A 17987-nucleotide genomic window follows, 5' to 3' on the forward strand; every position below is an offset into this window, starting at 1 on the left:
GAATTTGGTTTAACCCCACATTTCCCAAACTTACTTGGCTCCGGAAGACCTTTTCCCATCACTCCTGTTATCTATCGTCTGGGGAGCCAGCGTTCCATTGACCCAAGCTCAGGCAACTCTGGTCTAGCTGGATGCTGCCGCACACCCGTTTCTCAGGACTGGTCCCGGGAGATGGTGAAGGACCACTGCTCCTCCCATCCCAGTCCTCAGAGGCGACTATCCAGTCCCCATACCCTGACAGCCAACCTCCCTGAATGCACCCCCATAACACCTCTCCTTGGCCTGCTGCTTCCATTTACTTTGGTTTCATTTCACTGTCTGAGAGGGGGCTCCAATTTCTCTGGGTCTTTTTTGAAACACAGGTAGAGGACCAAAGTGGATACTGCCCAGTGGTAAAAGCTTCACGGAGAGCTGGTTGTTGGCCGGCCCTGAGATGCTATCCCACTGCCTGCAACCCTGCATGGCTCAGGTTTCCCACTCGTGTGTGGTCAGTGGGACCACTCGACCCCTGGCGGGGGGCATCCCACCACTGCTTCCTCCCTCCTCTGTAGAAACCTGTCCAGGTAGACTTGACCTTGGCCCCGTTTAACCATAGCCTGCCCTAGAGAATTACGTCTCTAATTTGTCAAGGTCACTCAGGATTCTGCGCCAGCATCCCAGCTGTTAGGGGTGTGAGGGTTGCTAATTGAGTGAGCTAAGGAAAGAAATGGACTGACTGTGCCAGGTGAGTTAGGGCAGCTGGGGAGGGCAGTCTGGAGCCAGTGTGGAGCCCTGGGTACCTGCGGCCCGTTACCAGCAGCACCAGTGGCGAGTGGGGCCCACCACGGGCTCTGGAGGAACATGCAGCATGTGTTATCACCGCAGGGGATGGTAAGTGCCAGGACCCATGATATCTCACCTCCCATGACAAATTACAAAATGGCACAAAGCCCCTGGAAAAAAGCCAGGTGTGATAGTCGGGGTGTGATTATCTCCCAGCAAGAGCCCTGACTCACTCCCTATTTCTAGTTTCCATTTCTCTTTCGAAGGCTGCCTTTCTCACACAGAGGTCTTTCCACCCAGAACCATTGTTGGGTGGAGGAAGGCGAGTCAGAGCTCTGAGAAGTCAGACTACAGGCCCTGAAAGAGGAAAACGTCACCCAATTGTCACGGGGGCGGAAACAGAATGGGAAAGGGTGGAGAGAAATGCTGTGGGTTCTGGTCTTGGAGTGGCCACCAGCCCCCGATGGCCCACTTGTCCTCTATGGATTTGAGGGGCTCTTTCGAGGCCCCTGTGCTAACACCCCAGGGTGTGAGGTTTTGGGCCTCCCGGGGCCTGGAACTTCCTCCACGTGGGTCTACAGAGCAAAGCAACCCCAGCCCCATCGCCCTGTGCTAGCAGCTCAGCTTCCTCAGCTCTCACGGTCACTGGCAGGCTACCGGAGGAACGAAGCATGATGCTTTCCTACCTGCTCTCCAGTGACAAGGCACAAAGTCGGCCTCAGGACTCTCGTGTTCAGACCTATGTTAACTGAGCAGAACTGTGGACACCCCTCATTGCACACAAGACAGTACAAAACAGTGTCTATATGGGGGACCCAGCTGAGCCTCAGCATTGGGCGCTGGCCCTGGAGAGGCAAGGCTCCTCAGCTGCTCCTCGTCTGTTCACAACAGTATCCCTGCATAGGGCTGACGGTGCCAACCCAGAGGCACCTGGAAACAGGGCTTCAGCTTACGCCCTAACCTTGGTTTGGTGCACCTTGTTCTCCCGGGTCACGAGGTACTAACAACCAGCCCACGGCCCGCCTGCAGGAGGTGAAGGGTGCACCTTTCTGAACAGCATCATGCATACCTCAGATATTTCTGCAAACTGAGCATTGGCCTGACAGCACTTCTCTGCTGTTTCCATGGCAACTCCGTAGTTGTCCACAAAGGCCCGGTACACACCCAGCTGGCTGGCCTGTGGGGAGAAAGCATGTGGGACAGGTGTGAGACAGGTGCAGGACAGGTGCCACGGCTCCCCATCTTTCTGAAAAACGGGCTTCTGTGCAAAGCTCTGAAGAAACCCCAGGTGCAGCAGACATTGCAGAGCTGCAGACACCTCAGTACCTCTGTGCTGTTGCCTCCCACCTGCCTCCCTGTCCCACGCACTAAGCCCACAGCGACATGTTGAGTAGTGACTCATGGGCCCAGGAAGGTAACGGTTCCTTTCCACAGCTGCTTATTCCTCCCACCCCCATCGTTTAAGTGGTGCCACTGGCAGCCGCCAAAGTTCAAGGTTGTCAGTGAACGCAGACGGCGTCTCTGCACAGGTGGGATGGAGCAGCACCTTCTCGTTCTGGCTGCGGGAGACAAAGGTGAACAAGGAAGTCAGCCCCCCCACCCCAAGCCTCGGTGGTTCCGGAGCTCTGCTCACATCTGATATAGAAGGAACACGCAATCTAGCTGCCCTTGAAGAGGGGCTCCTGCTGTGCTGAAGTGAGCCCCACCCAGACCTGGCAGGGGGCATTGCGTTTGTCCTTTGTCAAACCAAAGGCGCTAATTCATAGAGGGTCTCCTCACATAGCCTCCTGCTCAGACACTCAGTTGAGAAACAACTTCCGCAGGGAGGGGTGTGTGTGCAGCTACCAACATCTCTGGGCTCCACCTCGCCTGTGGAGGCAGCTCGGGGAGACCAAACCTCGTTCACCCGCAAACCCAGGCCTGGGGCAGGCAGGGGCAGACCCCACGGCTGGCTGGTTGGGCCTCCCACGGTAGGCAACCAGGAGCTGGACGCCTAAGGCTCTTACTGATCCTGGTGTTTGTTCTGTGTAGAACCTAAATTTTATTTCTATACACATTTGCATTTATATTGAATTTTATGTTTCTTCAGAGAACAATCCCAGATGCTGGGTAAGCCAGGAGCCCTTGGCACTGTCTGGTCTTCTGGCCCCACTCCCTGTGGGGGCTGCGCGGAGGAAAAGCAGCAGCTAGAGGAGGCCCTGCCCAGTCCCCACCACGCTGATCGCCCCATACAAGTCGCTGCAGCCTCAAACCCCAGGCTCTTCATCACTGGTACCACGGTCAGACCCAGAGCCCTTCCTCTCTCCCTCCTTTGCTAGTCAGTGAGCACCTCCCACAAAAACAAAGGCCCCGCTTTCGGCACTACCACCACAGCCTTGAATCACTCAGACACAGTGCAGCCGGGTAGCAGGAAAGACAAATAAATAGTGAACAAACACGAAACGCGGCAGACAGCTGAAAGTGAAAGTGAGATTGAGGATGCCAGGGCTGCTTTAGATAATATGGTCAGGATGGCCTCTCTGAAAAGGTGATGGTTCAGCCAAATCCTGAGGAAATGTTACTATTGCAATTCATGTGCTGAAGCCCTAACCCCCAGCGCCTCAGAATGTGACTGTGTTTGGAGATAGGACCTAAAGATGTGATTAGGTTAAAGGAGGCTGTTAGGGTGAGCCCTAATCCAATAGGACTGATGTCCTTATAAGAGGAGATTAGGACACAGGCAGGCACATGTGGGGACACCGGGAGACCATGGCCATCTATAAGCCAAGGAGAGAGGCCTCGGAAGAAACCAGCCCGAGTAGAGTGTGGGAATGGAGTCAATGGAATTGTAATAGATAGATAAGTATGATATCAGGGGTGGGAGGGCAGTAGATGGGGGAGGGGGGTTGTTTCCATGCAAAGGGTGAAAAGGATAACTATTGCATTGTTCTGTACACCTGAAACTAACAAAACAAAACAAAACAAAATAAAACAAAACAAAAGAAACCAGCCCTGTCGACACCTTGATCTTGAACTTCCAGCCTCTGGAACTGTGAGAAAATAGATTTCTGTTGTTTGAGCCACCCAGGTTGTAGCAGAGCAGGCAAACTAATACAGGGCCTATGGGACGAGAACTCCTTTCCTGAGGCGCTCACGTCTTCCATGTGGCTTTTGGGAAGTTCCAGGCAATTAACTCGCACATTTTTAGCTAATCAAAAACCAAGCAACATCAATACAAGACAAATAGAAATCACGTGCCTCCAGATATGACGCACTGAGAAGGACACAGCATCACTGCTGTGGTTTTTTGGTTTTTCTCCATTAACGCAGAGCCTGAATCTATTCCTGGGGAAACATCAGACAGGTCCAACCTGGACTGTACCCTTGAAAAAAAAAAAACACCTCAAGGTCATAGAAGACAAGCAAGGGCCAAGGAACTGGTACAGATAGAAGGAAACTAATGAGACATGACAACCAAGTATACATCTTGTGACCCTGGATTGGATCCTGAATCAGAGGATGAAAATGGATATAAAGAACACGATGGCTAACTTGGGAGAAATTTGCATGTGGATTGCACATTAAACAATAGTATCATATCAGTGTGAAACTTCCTCCATTTGAGGACTATACTGTGGGTTACGGAAGAGCACGTTCTTGTTCTCAGCAAATACACAATGAGGTGTTTAGGGGTAAAAGGGCAGATACCTGCAATTTACTCTCAAACTATTAAGTGAGTGTGTGTACGTGCATGCATGAATAATAGAGAGAGAAAAAGATAAAGATAAAGCAAATGGGGTAAAATGTTACAACCGGTGTATCTGGCACATGGGAGTTCTTTCTACTATTCTTGCAACACTTCTGGAAGTTTGACAGGAGTAGAAAAACAAAAAAACTGGGCTGATAAAATTTCAGGCAGAAACAAAACCCTGAGTGGTGGCAGTTAACCAGTGCATTCCCACAAGAAGCAGAGTCCAGGCACAGTTCCTTTCGGTCCTCAGACTCTCCCAGAGGAATGCCTGACAGAGCAATGCTGGGCCGACCTCGCCTTGCTGGTCTGAGAGATTATGTCTGTCTGTCTTTGGGGAGACACCAGAACCCAGCCACAGTGGCACACACGTGAACACTTGGCACGCAGTTACTGGGGCACGCCTTTCCCCTGCAGCCCCACTTTTCTTCTGTCTTCCTGCTGCAACGTCCAAAGCACAAAGGTAGCTCAAGGACACCAGGGAAACCAGAAAAAACGTTCCCAATTCTGGCATTCATCAGACTATTAAAAATTTTTAAAAAGTTTCCAAGTACTTTTCGGAATGTTATTTGGGGAAGAGTGCTGGTTGTGGATTTCTTTCCAACACGATTCTCGGGAGGGACACAGGCTGAGTCACCTCCTTTGGGTTCAAACCTGCTGACACATCACACAGGGAGAAACGGGGGTGCTTCAAAGATGAGGAGCACCTGCATTAAAATACAGTCTCCCGCTCTCTGGCCATGGGGAAGGGGGTCCAGGCAGCGAGAATCTCAAAAAAACAGGCGCTTCATGTGTTCCCTGCATCTTTGCTCCAGTGTGTTGCAGCCCAGGGCGGTGGAGGTAGGTGGGCAGGCGGGGGGACGGCCAACAGGAAGGCCACGCCTTAGAGAAGAATGCTGGAGCCCATGCATGAGCCAAGGTGAGGCCAGAGTTGGGCCAGTTGGATGTCTGGGAGCCCAGGAGGGGCCCCAGGTTTTCAATAACTGCCGCACTGTGTACATTTAGAGGGGGCCCGGTGACCTTGGGCCACCCCTACGCCTGGAAGACTCGTTTCTTTTGGGAGGGAGAAAGCTCCAGGGAAAGCACGTGTGCACAGGAGGCTCGGGGAACCCTGGAATCAGGATTAGGGGTCCTCGGATGTGGAGTCCCCATCCCACGGGCTTGCCCAGGATGCGCCTTCGAGCGACTGTCCCAGGACAGGGGCTCCGGGTATGGGAGGCAGCCTCTGCCAGGCTCTTATATCCAGACCGCACCCCACCCACCCAGACTTCACCTGAAGAGGCTGACTGCTTCCCCTCTTTAGACCCCAAAAGAGGGGGGGGACTCCTTTTCACACATGAACCTCACATGTTCGAACTTCACATGTTGAAAACAAACATCGATCTGGCAGCTCCCGTCTGAGAGTTTTCTTCTTTATCCCCAGGTCCCTTAACCATTTCTTCCTTTTGGACAAGTTCCATCTTATCTACATCTCGGCTAAGTGTGCACCCTGAATGCAATCCCTGTTCCAGGTGTGGCCTGGCCAATGCCAATAGGCCTACCAACCTTGCAGCCGACTGCCAGCTTTTCCTGATCCCATCGACTGTTTTAAAGCTGCATCCTTGGCTCCTCTCTGGCCCTGTGGTCAGCAAAGGCCAGAGAGGCCCCTGATCTGCCTTCACAGAGCGCCTCTCCGGTACTGCGAGGGGGGCTCCAGCCTCTGGGGCCTGAACCCAGACCCACCTCTGCCAAACAGATTCCTGGCCAGTTTTGGCTCATTGAGCCTTTCAGAAATCCTTACTCTGTCACCTACCATCACCTGCCCTTCAATTTTATGGCTCCTAAAGGCAGGGAGATAAACAGCGTTCGTGGAGACAGGCCAACCAGGGTTACAGCCCAGGCAAGTGAACCTTCCTTTCCTCAGTCTCCTCATCTGCACCGTGCTGAAGACATGACCGGCCTTAGAGGGCTGCCTCATCTCAGGTGCAACAGGGCATCTGCAGGTCCCCTGGAGTGCCTGATCAGAGCCCAGCCCGCTCCTCAGGAACCAGATCGCCTCACAGTGTGAGGCTTGGCTGTCCTTGGTCCACGCTCCCCAGTTTAGAAACCAACCCCTCCTGCATTTCTCTAGCTTGTCCGCAAAGACCAGTCCTGATTCCTGCAGGGCACGGGGGTGTCGCTGCCAAAGTCTCCAGCATTAAACATGCCTCCAGGGTCTGGAAGGGGCCACCAACGGGAGCTGAGAGCCACTCGAATGTCCTGTTTTTACCACTTTTCTTTGCCAGGGCCCTACTCTGGGATCAAGGGCACATTTCCCCCCACTACTTTGATTTTTACTGACCGAGTCTCCCCTCCCTACAGCACTTAAAAAAAAATTCTCTGAGAGCCTTTAATTCAGGTAGCTACAAAATGAAATCAAGTATAATAACCCCCTGCTCTGTTCCTACCTGTGCTTGCCCCTCCAGGCTCTGCCCACCCCCAACTCTGGCCTGTGTCCGAGTCCTGCTCTCCTGGACAGCAGCATCTCTTTGGTCCAAAGCGGCCCTCTGGGGGCAGCTGCACCAGCCTGGAGACTAGGACTCTTGAGTAAAAACGAGCAGAGCCAGGAAGGACCCAGTGATGAAACCAGGGGCAGTCTCGTGCTGGGTCCAGTGTGGGTGCTACGGCAGAGACCCCTCCTTGCAACCTGACCTTTGGCATCTGAAGTAGTTAGATACACTCCAGACACTTACTTGCCACTGTCACCTCTGTGTCCCAAGAGCCCTTAACAACACACGACCACAGGTCTCAGGAGAGGGCTGGCCCCCACACAGCCACCCCCACAGCTCGGGAGGCTGCGGAACACCTGCTCCACGTCACTCACCAGCTTCTGGAAGAGGTCGCCCACTCGCTGCTGGTGGCTCCACTGCTGCACGCGGGGGAAGAGCCCATCGTAGAATTCCTTGTGGATCTCATAGAGCTCAGGCACTTTGAAGAAGATGGTCTCGATCTGCTGGTTCGTCAGCACTGGCTGAGAGGTGGTGGCAGCGGCCTTCAAAGGCTTCATGGGCTGAAAGAGGGTACAGGTGAGGCAGCCCAGGTGACAGGTGAGGTGGCACAGGCGACAGGGGAGGCGGCATAGATGAAACAGCTCGCCATTTATCAGGTGTATGGTATGACCACAGAAAATCATGGTTATGTGACATGTGCTTTTATTTATAAATTTCATTAAAAATTAAAATTTAAGGCCAGCTTGGGTTGGCACCTGTCTTACACTGGTATCCACGGACCCTTGGGGAGGTCTAACTTCTGCACAGGTGAGATGTTCTGACCCTTCCATAGGTCTCAGTGAAGGAGGGTGAGATGTCCCCAGGCTCTGCCAGCTGACCTGGGACATGGGCCAGGTGAACAAAGAGCTCCCCGTGTCCCCACCATACTCAGCCTCCTGCACCCTCCTCACCAGCAGCAGCGCCTCTAAGTGGCTCAGGTATGTCTCCTCACTGGCCAAGATTCCAGACAGGACCCATTTTCTCATCTCCAAGCCCTTTTCCAAGTCCAGCTCACTCTGTTGAAGAAACAGACAAAAGTCAGACCTGTGAAATGAAGCTTGAAGAAGAGATTAGGATGTAGACACACACAGGGGGGAGACACAGGGAGAAGAGAGCCATCTCTAAGTCAGGGAGCGAGGCCTTGGGAGAAACCAACCCTGCCAACACCTTGATCTCAGCCTTCCAGACTCTAGAACCATTAGAAATAAATCTCTGTTGTTTAAGCCCCCCAGTCTACTTTGTTACGGCCACTTCAGGAAACTCATAGAGATGGTGATGCTAAAGGCAATGAAAACTGCTGCGACTGCCTGGCCACTTGCGTGCTTGCTCCCTGACCCCAGGCAGGCAAAGCTTGGTGTCAGAGGCTGGCCGGGCCCCAATGTAGTCCCAGGGAGGCACCAGGTAGGGAGTGGCCCTACATTTATTGAAGGTGACGTAATAATCTGCCCATTCCACCACCAGGCTTCCCAGCCCACAGGGGAACGTGAGACAACCCCACCAGGGCAGCCCTTTGTTATGGAACTAGAGCACTGCTTCTTCAGTCACTTGCTTCCCTAAACCTCTCAGGGAGATTCCTGATTGGGGGCAGGTTCCTGGAACTCAGCACCCCTGACATCTGGGGCCGGAGGATTCTCTCTTGGGGACTGAGGTGCTGTCCTGTGCCTTGTACAATGTTGAGCAGCATTTTTGGCCTCTTCTCACCATATGACAGTAGCAACCCCTTCCCTCTCCAGGCTGCAACAGCCGCAAATGTCTGTAGATGTTGCCACACTTCCGCTGAGGTTCAAACTGCCCCACGGTGAGAAATGCTGGTTTTGAGGAAAAACCTGACTGAGCCAGCTCAGGCCTTATGGTGTCACCACAGAGTCTGGAATCAGGATCAGGAACAGCAGTGTAGCTCCTCTGTGCCCCCAACCCTGATGTCCCTTTCTGCGTTCCTGGCCAGGCACAAGGAAGCACTTCTTGGAAGATGGCAGGCCCAGCAGGAAGTGCCCAGGGCCAGGGGTTGGGCCTGCCCGGTGAGCCCCTTTTGCCCTGAGTGTATTACACCCTCACTGCCCACTAGGAATATCCAAAGAGCCTTCCTGGACCATCACCACTTTGCTCTGGGAATCTTGTAAGTATGCATGAGCTAGGCTCATGCATGTATGTTATGTGGCATGTGTGTGTGCACGCATGTGGGTGTGCACGTGCATGGCTCCATGGGCAGAAACCTCCTGGACATGCTGTGCCTGACCTTGAAACTCCCTGTGCCAGCACAGTGTATGGAACACATAAGTGTTCGATGAAGATTCACTGAGCTATCAAATCAATCAGTGAATCTAGAACTGCATGCTGGGCCCAGTTTGGGCCACATCCTTACAAAGCTGAGGGTTCCTCCTGGGATCTAGGACTGTCAGGGCAGCCTGCTCCAGACCCCAAAGTGCTACCGGAATTCAGCAGGTCCTCTACACACAGTGAGCAGATGGGTAGGGTGGGGGTCCCTGATACCTCATCTCAACTCAGCCTGCCAAGGCCATACCATGAAGGGGCAGCCTCTGGGGGAAGTAGCTCTCAACTGACCTTGCATGTACATCCCACCGTGTCCAGGTGCTGCTCTGCCCAACCAAGGGAAGAGGTTAAGGTGAAGGGGGACGGTAGCTACCTATCCAGCCCTGTGTGTCCTGAGAAACAATTCTGCGACTGCGAGTGCAGGGTGGGGGAGACATGACGGCCCCACCCACACGAGATGCTGGTGCTCACGTGGGTGGGTGACTGCGCCGGGCCTCGTTCCCACCCACTTGGTTTGGAAAGCTGAGAGGAAAACGAGCGCAAGCAGGATGGCGCCGAGGCCAGCCCTCCCTGTTCCGAAGGGCGCGGCCAGCTCCAGCGCACATCTGGCTTGGGGACCGTCCTGAGCTCGGGAGGAGACATGGGGCCTTAGACTGAATCCCTGAGTGGTGCTGGTGGCATCAGACAGGCACAGCTGGGACACCAGCAAATTCCGTCTCACAAAAGAGAGAGCAGGAGGGAGAGTGCAGAAGACGAGAGCACAAGGAGCAGGGCCAGGACCAGAGCGGTTTCTATCCCCACCCTGCACACGTGCCAGTTCTGGAAAAGGTGCGAGAATCCAGTCGGGGCCATGACAGCGGGAACACCTCTGTGGGAGGAAGCCAGAGGTAAAGGGCAACCGGGAAAGGGAGGCAGCAAGTCAGAAGGAAGGCCACCTACTGCTGCCCGGGAAGGGGCAGCGGACAGGGGGCAGAGGCAAGGGAGGGAGAAAGCAACACAAGTCTGGACGCTAGAAAAGCAGATAAAAATGAAGTAGGCACGATGACAGGTAGGAAAAACTAACTGAGGGACCCAGGTGACCAGAACAGCCACCTGTCAGCCAGCTGCCAGGCCCAACAAGCAGAGCAGAGAGCCGGAGCTGGAACAGAGCTGCAGGAATGCAAGCAGCAGCAAAAGCTCAAGGAGCACCCCACATCCCCAGCCCCAAACTGGGGGAGCCGGTGGGTCAGGGCGTAAAAGCCGGCCGTGAAGGGTGGGCTGCTCCTGGCTGGGAGTTCACAGCCAGCACAGCTGCTGAACAAAGGACCCTCTCTTCCTCTCTGGGCAGGGGTTGCGCTTTCATTAGCAGCAGGGCTAGATAGTGTCTTGGTGCCCATGCAGCAGAGGGCAGGAGCTGGCCTCTACACAAGGCCACATGCTGAGAGGCTCCTGCAGCCCCAGTCCTCCAAACAGAGAGGCACAAGCACGCAGGGCAGGAGGCACGACTCCTGTGCCCAGCCCCTGATAAACCAACTCAGCAAGCTCTTGGGAGAGAAGGGAACGGGCTGGGCTGACACCAAATACTGGTTTCCCGACTTTGCAGAGAAGACAGGTGAAGGCAACCCCTATCCCTATGTAAGTCAGGGCCCCAGGACCAAGTGCCGTAGCCAAGCTGAGCCAGAGGGACCGTGGTGACATTTATGCGCCTGCAACTGGCGCAGAGCCTCACTGGGGCCCCCGAACAGTCAAAGCACCCATGACAAATGAATCATAAAAGTGAATGAACTTGTGATAAAAGCACAAGTCGGAGGTATAGACACTCTGAGTGTGGGGATGGCCAGCAGCAAAATTATAAAGCAGGCCTGTTTGTCTTCGAACATTCCCGTACCGGCTTTTAGTTCCCTTGTAAACATGCGAAACTGACTTCTGAGCAGAGGTGATCAATTGACTATATGTATTTACTTTGGCTTTCCACTGAAAACAAAACAGAGAAAAACAACAACAACAAAACCCTAAAGCATCTGTGGGGCCTGGCAGCCACCTACTGAGACAGCACATAAGGCACAGCCACTTCTGCAGAGCAGCAGCTGCACCCAAGCCCGCGTGCTTTCTGGGCCACTGGCTGGAGGGCCCGTCCAGCTCTGCCACTTGCTGAAGGGCCCCTGAATGTGAGAAGGTGTGGGCTGAGGTCACATCTGCCCCTGCTTGCTGAGCCATGCCTCTGGGCCTGCTCCTTGCTGGTACCCCACGGACAGGGCCCAGCGGGTCACTGTGAGGAGCGAAGTCACACAGATTGTTAAAAAGCATGGAGACTGGTAAGCAGGGGCTGCAGCTCCACAATGTCAGCTCCCTTCTGTACGCCTTGACGTCCTCCCTATAAATGAATGGGTGGGATGCTGCCAGGACACTCGAGGACCCAGGAAGGAAATGACCATGCTGACATTGCTGAAGAAAGGTCACTCGCTGGCTGGCAGCTCTGGCCCCAGCCTCCCAGGAGTGTCCACAACACTGCCTTGCTTCCTTTGAGTCAGAAGTGTTGGCTTTGCCCTCCCACAGGAGAGAGGCAGTGATCATGGAAACGGCCTGCACAGGGCATGCTCTTCCCAATGACTCCATGTCAGTGCAGACGAGGGTCTGAGGGTAGGAGTCTGGGGGAGGGTGGCCAAGCAGCACAGGGCCTGGGGCACAGGGAGGGCAGATCAGCCTCCTCAAGGAGCCTGAAGGTCCTACTGGGTAAAAACACCCCTCAAGGATGATGGATGGACAAGGCGGTCCCGTACCAAGTTCAGGACTCCACCTACTTAATGAGGGCCCTACGGATCTTTATCTCAAACCAGGCTCCCAAAGCAGAAAGAAAAACAATGTACCAAGAAAAGCAAGGAAGCTGAGGGACAGTGTCAACTAAGGAATGCGAAAGCTTCAAATATGGTAGCTGTGTGGCCTCGAGCAAGTTACTTCACCTCTCTGAACCTCAGTTTCCTAATCTGTAAACCGGTGAAGCTGGACATTGGATGAGAAGTCGCACAGGGCAGGTGTGTGTTCCATAATAGCTTCCCCTCCTACCCTCATGTTTCAGAACGAGAAGCCTGCCCAGCACTGAGGTCTTTAGAAATCACAAAAGTGTAAGTAAGAAGCCATCTTGTAGCTTCTTAGCGGCACCAGCCCAGAGAAGCCACTGAAGTGAAAAGATACGCTTGTAGCTCTTTGTCATAGCGATGGGAAAACCAGATTCCTCTCGCTTTTAAACCTTGGTGGAAATCACCCAGAAACAAGCTAAGCAGAAGGGGGAAGGTATCTGGCATTAGGGGAAAAGGGACCAGAAAGACAGAGGTGCAACCCACCCTGAGGGCAGCAATCTTCTCAGCCCAAGAAGGAAGGAACCTGAGAGCTCAGAGGGGTGTCCTTTCCCCAAAGCCAGGGGGTGCGTGTCTGGGCTCCAATGCACCACAAGGAAGTGTTCTCCTAAGCCATGGGGCCACTAAGAGCAGTGAGGACTCTGTGCCAAGCTGGGCCAGCATGCCAGCTCTGGGACAACCCCGGGGCTACGCGTCTACAAAAGAGGGGCCGGCCCAGGGGCTTGTCCGAGCACGCAGCAGGGCAGCTGCTGAATGCGCCACTGCGCACCTGCCACGAAACCTTGGGGCTCAGGTCCACAACAGTAAAGTGGAGGTGACAGCAGGATTGTTAATGACAATGAGATCTTGAGGGAAAGGCCTTGGTTAAATGGATGGAGGGATTGTCAGCACACCCTTTGGTAAAAGGGAGCAAGTACATTCCATGGAGTGCAGGCACAAGAACCTGAATGTCACCCCTGCTTTGCCACCACTGCAGGTCCTCAGCTCAAGCTGCCTGCCTCCTCCACGCTCAGCTGACAGTTCTATGATCTCCCTGTTCAACACACTTAGCAGGCGGTCCCTGTGCCCCAGACAAAAAGATAAGGAAGGGGTTTTAATGACTTGACATCCAACCTTGACTGCTCTGTCGCCTACTTGCTCTGTCACCACCTCTGAGCGAGTGCTTTAGGGAGCCTCTGGGACAGGACAGCTGGCCTGGAGCTGAGCCCGAGCCCCGTCTCACACGTGGCCCACCGCCCTGGGACTCACTGCTTTGGTGGACTCCAGGGCTCCCGAGGCCAGTGCGTCCCGGCTGCCCCTGCCCTTGCTGCTGAGGTGGGGTGAGGAGGAGGGTGAGTCATCGATGTAGGGCAGTCCATCCTGGTGTCGGCGCTGCTCCTCGGCCCGGTCCGCAGCACAGCCATATCCAGGAGGCGTTCCGAATGTCGTATCTGTGTGTGCAGAGAAGCAGCCTGTGTTAGACACAGGGAGGGGGGCTGAAGGGTCATCGGCTTGGGAATACCCACGCTCCACCTGTCCCAGCAAGTACCCAGCTGACACCGTCTATCACCTGCAGGTGTCAAACAGAGACCTCAGGTGTGCTGACCTCATCTTCACAACTGACTGGCCCAAGACCTCAGGGCCAGGAGAGAATGAAACAGCGGCTCACTCCCCAGACAAAACGAGAATGGGCTTTCAAATGGTATGTGGGGCACATCTGCCTTTGTCCTGGAAGCAGGGTTTGAGACATTACAGAAAGGTAGACCCCAAATGCTAGTATCTTGCTGTAAGGGATGGTCCTTGTACACCTGTCTGTGGGGCGAGGAACACAGGCCAGCACACCTGCCCAGGTGCAAGCCATGGCCACCAGGAGCAGCGCCCCATGTCTGCCAGCCTGAGCCCAGGGAATGGGTGCTGCAGCCCTCTCCTCTCCCTCACCCTGTGCCTTGGCTGACTCAGCCCATCTCCCAGCTGGTCTGGTAAAATCCCAGACCACCTTTACCTCAATAGAAGTGTGCCTATGCGGACAGAGAGTGGCTTATCCTACAACAGGCTCCTTGCTGTTGGGACTATCTAGTTATGGAGAGTAATACCTCCCTCCAAAGGCAGCTGAAGATAGTCACCTCCCTCCCAAGCTAACTCACAAAGGCACACCTGTTGGCCTTTCTATAGCTCTGTTCCCAGGCTCCTTGCCAGGACATCAGCTCACAAGGCCCAGCCTAGCCTGCTCTAAGCCTCAGGTGAAGGCCACTTCTCAACTTCTTCCGAAGGGCACTTTCCCGGCCCCTGGGATTTCCAAGAGGTCACACCGATTGGGAAAATGTCCATCGGGTTACATCACTTCCACTATGACTCACCTGCAAGCAGACCCACCCAAAGGTTACAACCACAGGAAGCCTTCTGCAGTGTTCATTTACCAGTTTACAATAACTTCCACCATCAAACACCCATTCTGGGACTCAGGCTCCGGGTGCTGCTGGTGCCCAGACCGCCCAGGCCAGGTGGGCACAGGGCCACCCACAGGCTTCTGGAGCTGACCCGGCAATCCCTGAGGGAGACGGTTTTCGATTCTTCCCACATGGGCAGTTGGGAGGAGCGGTGGCTGGAGTGACCAGGTGCTCAGTGCAGGCTAAGCCTGGATGCCAGTGCATGGAAGTGGCTCCGCTGCCAAGCTGCAGGCGCCCACGGATGGCCAAAGTCCCGGCTTCCTCGAATGCCTCTTCCTCTCCTAGCCCAGCATGCCATGCCGCACACCCTCTAACAAGTGTCCTTAGCCCTAGCTACACATCAGCGTTACCTGAGAAGCTTCAAAAACATAATGAAGCCGGGCCCAACACAGACCAACTGAATCAGACGCTCCAGGTGGCTTGGGCCCTGTTCGTTATACAGGTTTCCCTGGGGAGCCCAGCAAGCAGCTAGGGCTGAGGCCCACAGCTCTACCCCAACATAGCGTCTGGCACTGTGCTGGTCACCGCACTGACCCACCCGCATCCCCTGTGTCTGCACACAAGTGCCAACTGCAAAGGCCAGGCTGAGTTCTATGTGTGTGTGTGTATGTGTCCACAGGAGGTTCCCAGCTAAGGCCAGTTCTGGGTTAAGAGTAGCAGACAGGGTGGGGGAACCCCAAGAGCTGGGTGGCCTCCTGACGAATCCCCCAACAAGCTATGCAGAGGTGCCCTGGTCTCCTTAATCCACAGGCCATTGAGGGAGTTCCAGGTACTGAGACCACCATGTTGGTATATCACTCAGACCACTGGCCTGTGGGTATTGTCCTTGCAAGACCATCAGAGGCCATGGCCAAGTTCTGTCTCCTCTCATGATTTTGCAAATGCATTCAGCTATCTCTCACTCAGCATCCCTGAGGACAACTGGGGAGAGTTCAGTTGTGTTAAAAACACAAAAACACAAAACCCTGTTAATGCAGAACCCTAACCCTGCACCCTACCCCCCAAAATGATCTGACTTCAGTTTCTACTTCCTTTGGGAGAATCAAAGATTTTTCTTTTTTTTTTTTTTTTCCAGTAAAATGAACACAGAGGTCTTCTTGTCCACTCAACATCCAGGATGTGAGCCCTATGTCATGGAAGCCCCTACTGGAAACCTGCCCATGAAAGGCATCCCGGGAGGAATGCCTCAGCTATATCAGGTAGGGCCGTCCTCACAGCCAGCCTAAATGGTCTCCCGGGCCATGGGGTCGTCCGTGTCTCAGTTTTCCTGACTTTAAAATCTGAAGTGTGAACTAAACAATTGATAGAGGCCCACTCAGGTCTAAAACGTTAGTGTCTGGGCCGGCCTAGTGAGACATTGGTTAAGAGTTGGCTTGGGACGCCAGCTCTGAGCAGCAGGGCCCCAGTTCGGATCCCAGATGAGGGCCAGTGGCTCTGTACCCTCTACAGCTAAGATGGTGAACAACAGCTCGACCTGGAGCTGGGCTGCCGTGAGTCGCCAGCGACAGCGTAGGTTGCAGTGGGGCTGGCCGGCAGCTGGCATGCACTTTCATGAGCTGCCGTGAGCAGCCGTCCAACGACTGCCTCAGCCGGGAAGGGAGCAATGATAATACCAACATGGGCCAGTGAAGTGACGTCCTCCACAACTAGACTGAAGAACAAAAAAGGACAGCAACTTGTCTGTTCCCCTTCCCCGATTCCCCAACGCTGTTCCCCTCCCCTAATTCCCCAATAAAATCTTTAAATAAACAAACAAATAAAGAAAACAAAACGTTAGTGTCACTCTTCAGTGCAGCCAGCTCTGCCCTACCAACCTCCTGACTCTACCTCCTCCCTTACTCTGCTCCCTATGCTTCCTCTCGGCCCAGCTTTTACTTTAGCTCAGAATTATCAGCATCCACACGTTCTCTCTAGGAACCTCTAAACTGTTTTGTTTTTTAAAATAACAATCTTTTTTTTTTTAAAGATTTTTATTGGGGAATCGGGGGAGGGGGAACAGACAAGTTGCTGTTGTTTTGTTCTTCAGTCTAGTTGTGGAGGACGTAGCTTCACTGGCCCAAGTTGGCACCATCATTGCGCTTTTCCCGGGCGAGGCACATCAGTCATCGGCTTCTGGACGGCTGCTCACTGCAGCTGCTGGCCGCTCACGCTGGCTGCTGGCTACACACGGTAGCCCATGGCAACCCACTGCCACAGGGGCTGCAGCCTCCGCCATGGCCGGCAGGCAACTCACAGCAGCCCAGTTCCAGGTTGAGCTGTTGTTCAGCATCTTAGCTGTAGAAGGCAGTATCACTGGCCCTCATATGTGGGATCCAAACCGGGGCCCTCTGGCGTCCCAAGCCAGTTCTTAACCATCGCGCCACTCGGCCTGCCCAACAATCTTTTTTTTTAAGTCAACACATTTCTTCATAGTCTTTATCTGGGTGCTGTCCCCTAATTTCCAGGCCAGTGACTACACAGAGCTCACATCCAAGGACACACCAACACTGAGTGACTCCCCAGTAAGAACTTTAGGGTCACACTTGGGGCTCCAGGGCTCACCCCAGAGGAGCTACAAGATTTTATGTTTGTGAAACGACGTGCTGGCTTAGTGACATCCTGGCTAAAACCCGGGGCAAGAACAAAGTGCCCGGGGAAGGGTTTGCCAGCCAGTGTCAAGTGGGCCATTGACTGCTGTGGGCACTTCACCGCCAGCAGGTGAGACCGAGGGACTAGGTTCTGCAGCCAAACTCCACTGGGTAATTACGAGGATCTGGTTAACTAAAAACCCAGGCATTTTCCCACTGGGCACACATCTCCCCAAACCAATGGCTGAGTAACCGAGGCTTTTAAGTCTGGCATCCAGATGGTCAGTCACCTCTCAGGTGGAGGGTTTCAGCTCACTGTCCCAGCTAACACAGGCTCGGTACCCCTCTTTTCACTGATTCCCCCAGCCTGTTCCAATGCAAATGTGATGGGGGTTAGGGAAGAAAGCCCTCCATTTCCTTACCCTCTACTCTAACCAGCACACAAGGACCTGCCTTCCTCTCACACTGGTTTTTCACACCTGAGGTCCCCACACCAAACAAGGTCCCCCTCCTCTTGAGCATAAGATTTTGAAAGCCGCCATCATCAGAGTCAAGTGAGAGAGAGGCTCGCTCTCCCCGCCTCTACCAGGAAAAGCTCTCTGGGTCTTGACAGCTCGGGCAGGACTGGGACCTGGTGGCCACTGGAGTCGGGCACTTCCTGCAAGTCTACCCAAAGCTGAAACCAAACACCAGAGAGAGGTGGGTGTGGGCATGGGATCCTGTAGCTACAGGAGGCTCAGGGAGATGAGGGAGGATCAGCTGAACAGCTAACCTGCCGGGGATGGGCCAGCAAGGCCTTGGGCTCTGCAGACAGCAGCTGGCTTAGTGTGGAAAGGGGGTGTGCACAGTGAGATCGGAAACCTCCCCTCTCCAGGCAAGCTGGCCCAGCAGCC

General features: G+C 54.1%; 1 protein-coding gene and 1 pseudogene across 1 annotated transcript in view; one reads left to right on the forward strand and one right to left on the reverse strand.

Annotated features, from left to right (window-relative positions):
* Positions 1-17987, reverse strand: part of BCR (BCR activator of RhoGEF and GTPase) — a 141506-nt gene that overhangs the window by 45215 nt on the left and 78304 nt on the right. Inside the window, exons 2-5 of the mRNA XM_019665405.1 lie at positions 13350-13531; positions 7908-8012; positions 7332-7517; positions 1832-1939 (exon numbers count right to left, since the gene is read on the reverse strand). Coding sequence (XP_019520950.1) covers positions 1832-1939; positions 7332-7517; positions 7908-8012; positions 13350-13531 — 581 coding nt within the window. The remainder of the gene's footprint in view (positions 1-1831; positions 1940-7331; positions 7518-7907; positions 8013-13349; positions 13532-17987) is intronic.
* The window catches only part of LOC109394870 (cytochrome c pseudogene), a 66100-nt pseudogene continuing 63773 nt past the window's right edge, over positions 15661-17987 (forward strand).

This window comes from Hipposideros armiger, unplaced genomic scaffold, assembly GCF_001890085.2.
Source record: "Hipposideros armiger isolate ML-2016 unplaced genomic scaffold, ASM189008v1 scaffold_443, whole genome shotgun sequence".
Taxonomy (NCBI): domain Eukaryota; kingdom Metazoa; phylum Chordata; class Mammalia; order Chiroptera; family Hipposideridae; genus Hipposideros; species Hipposideros armiger.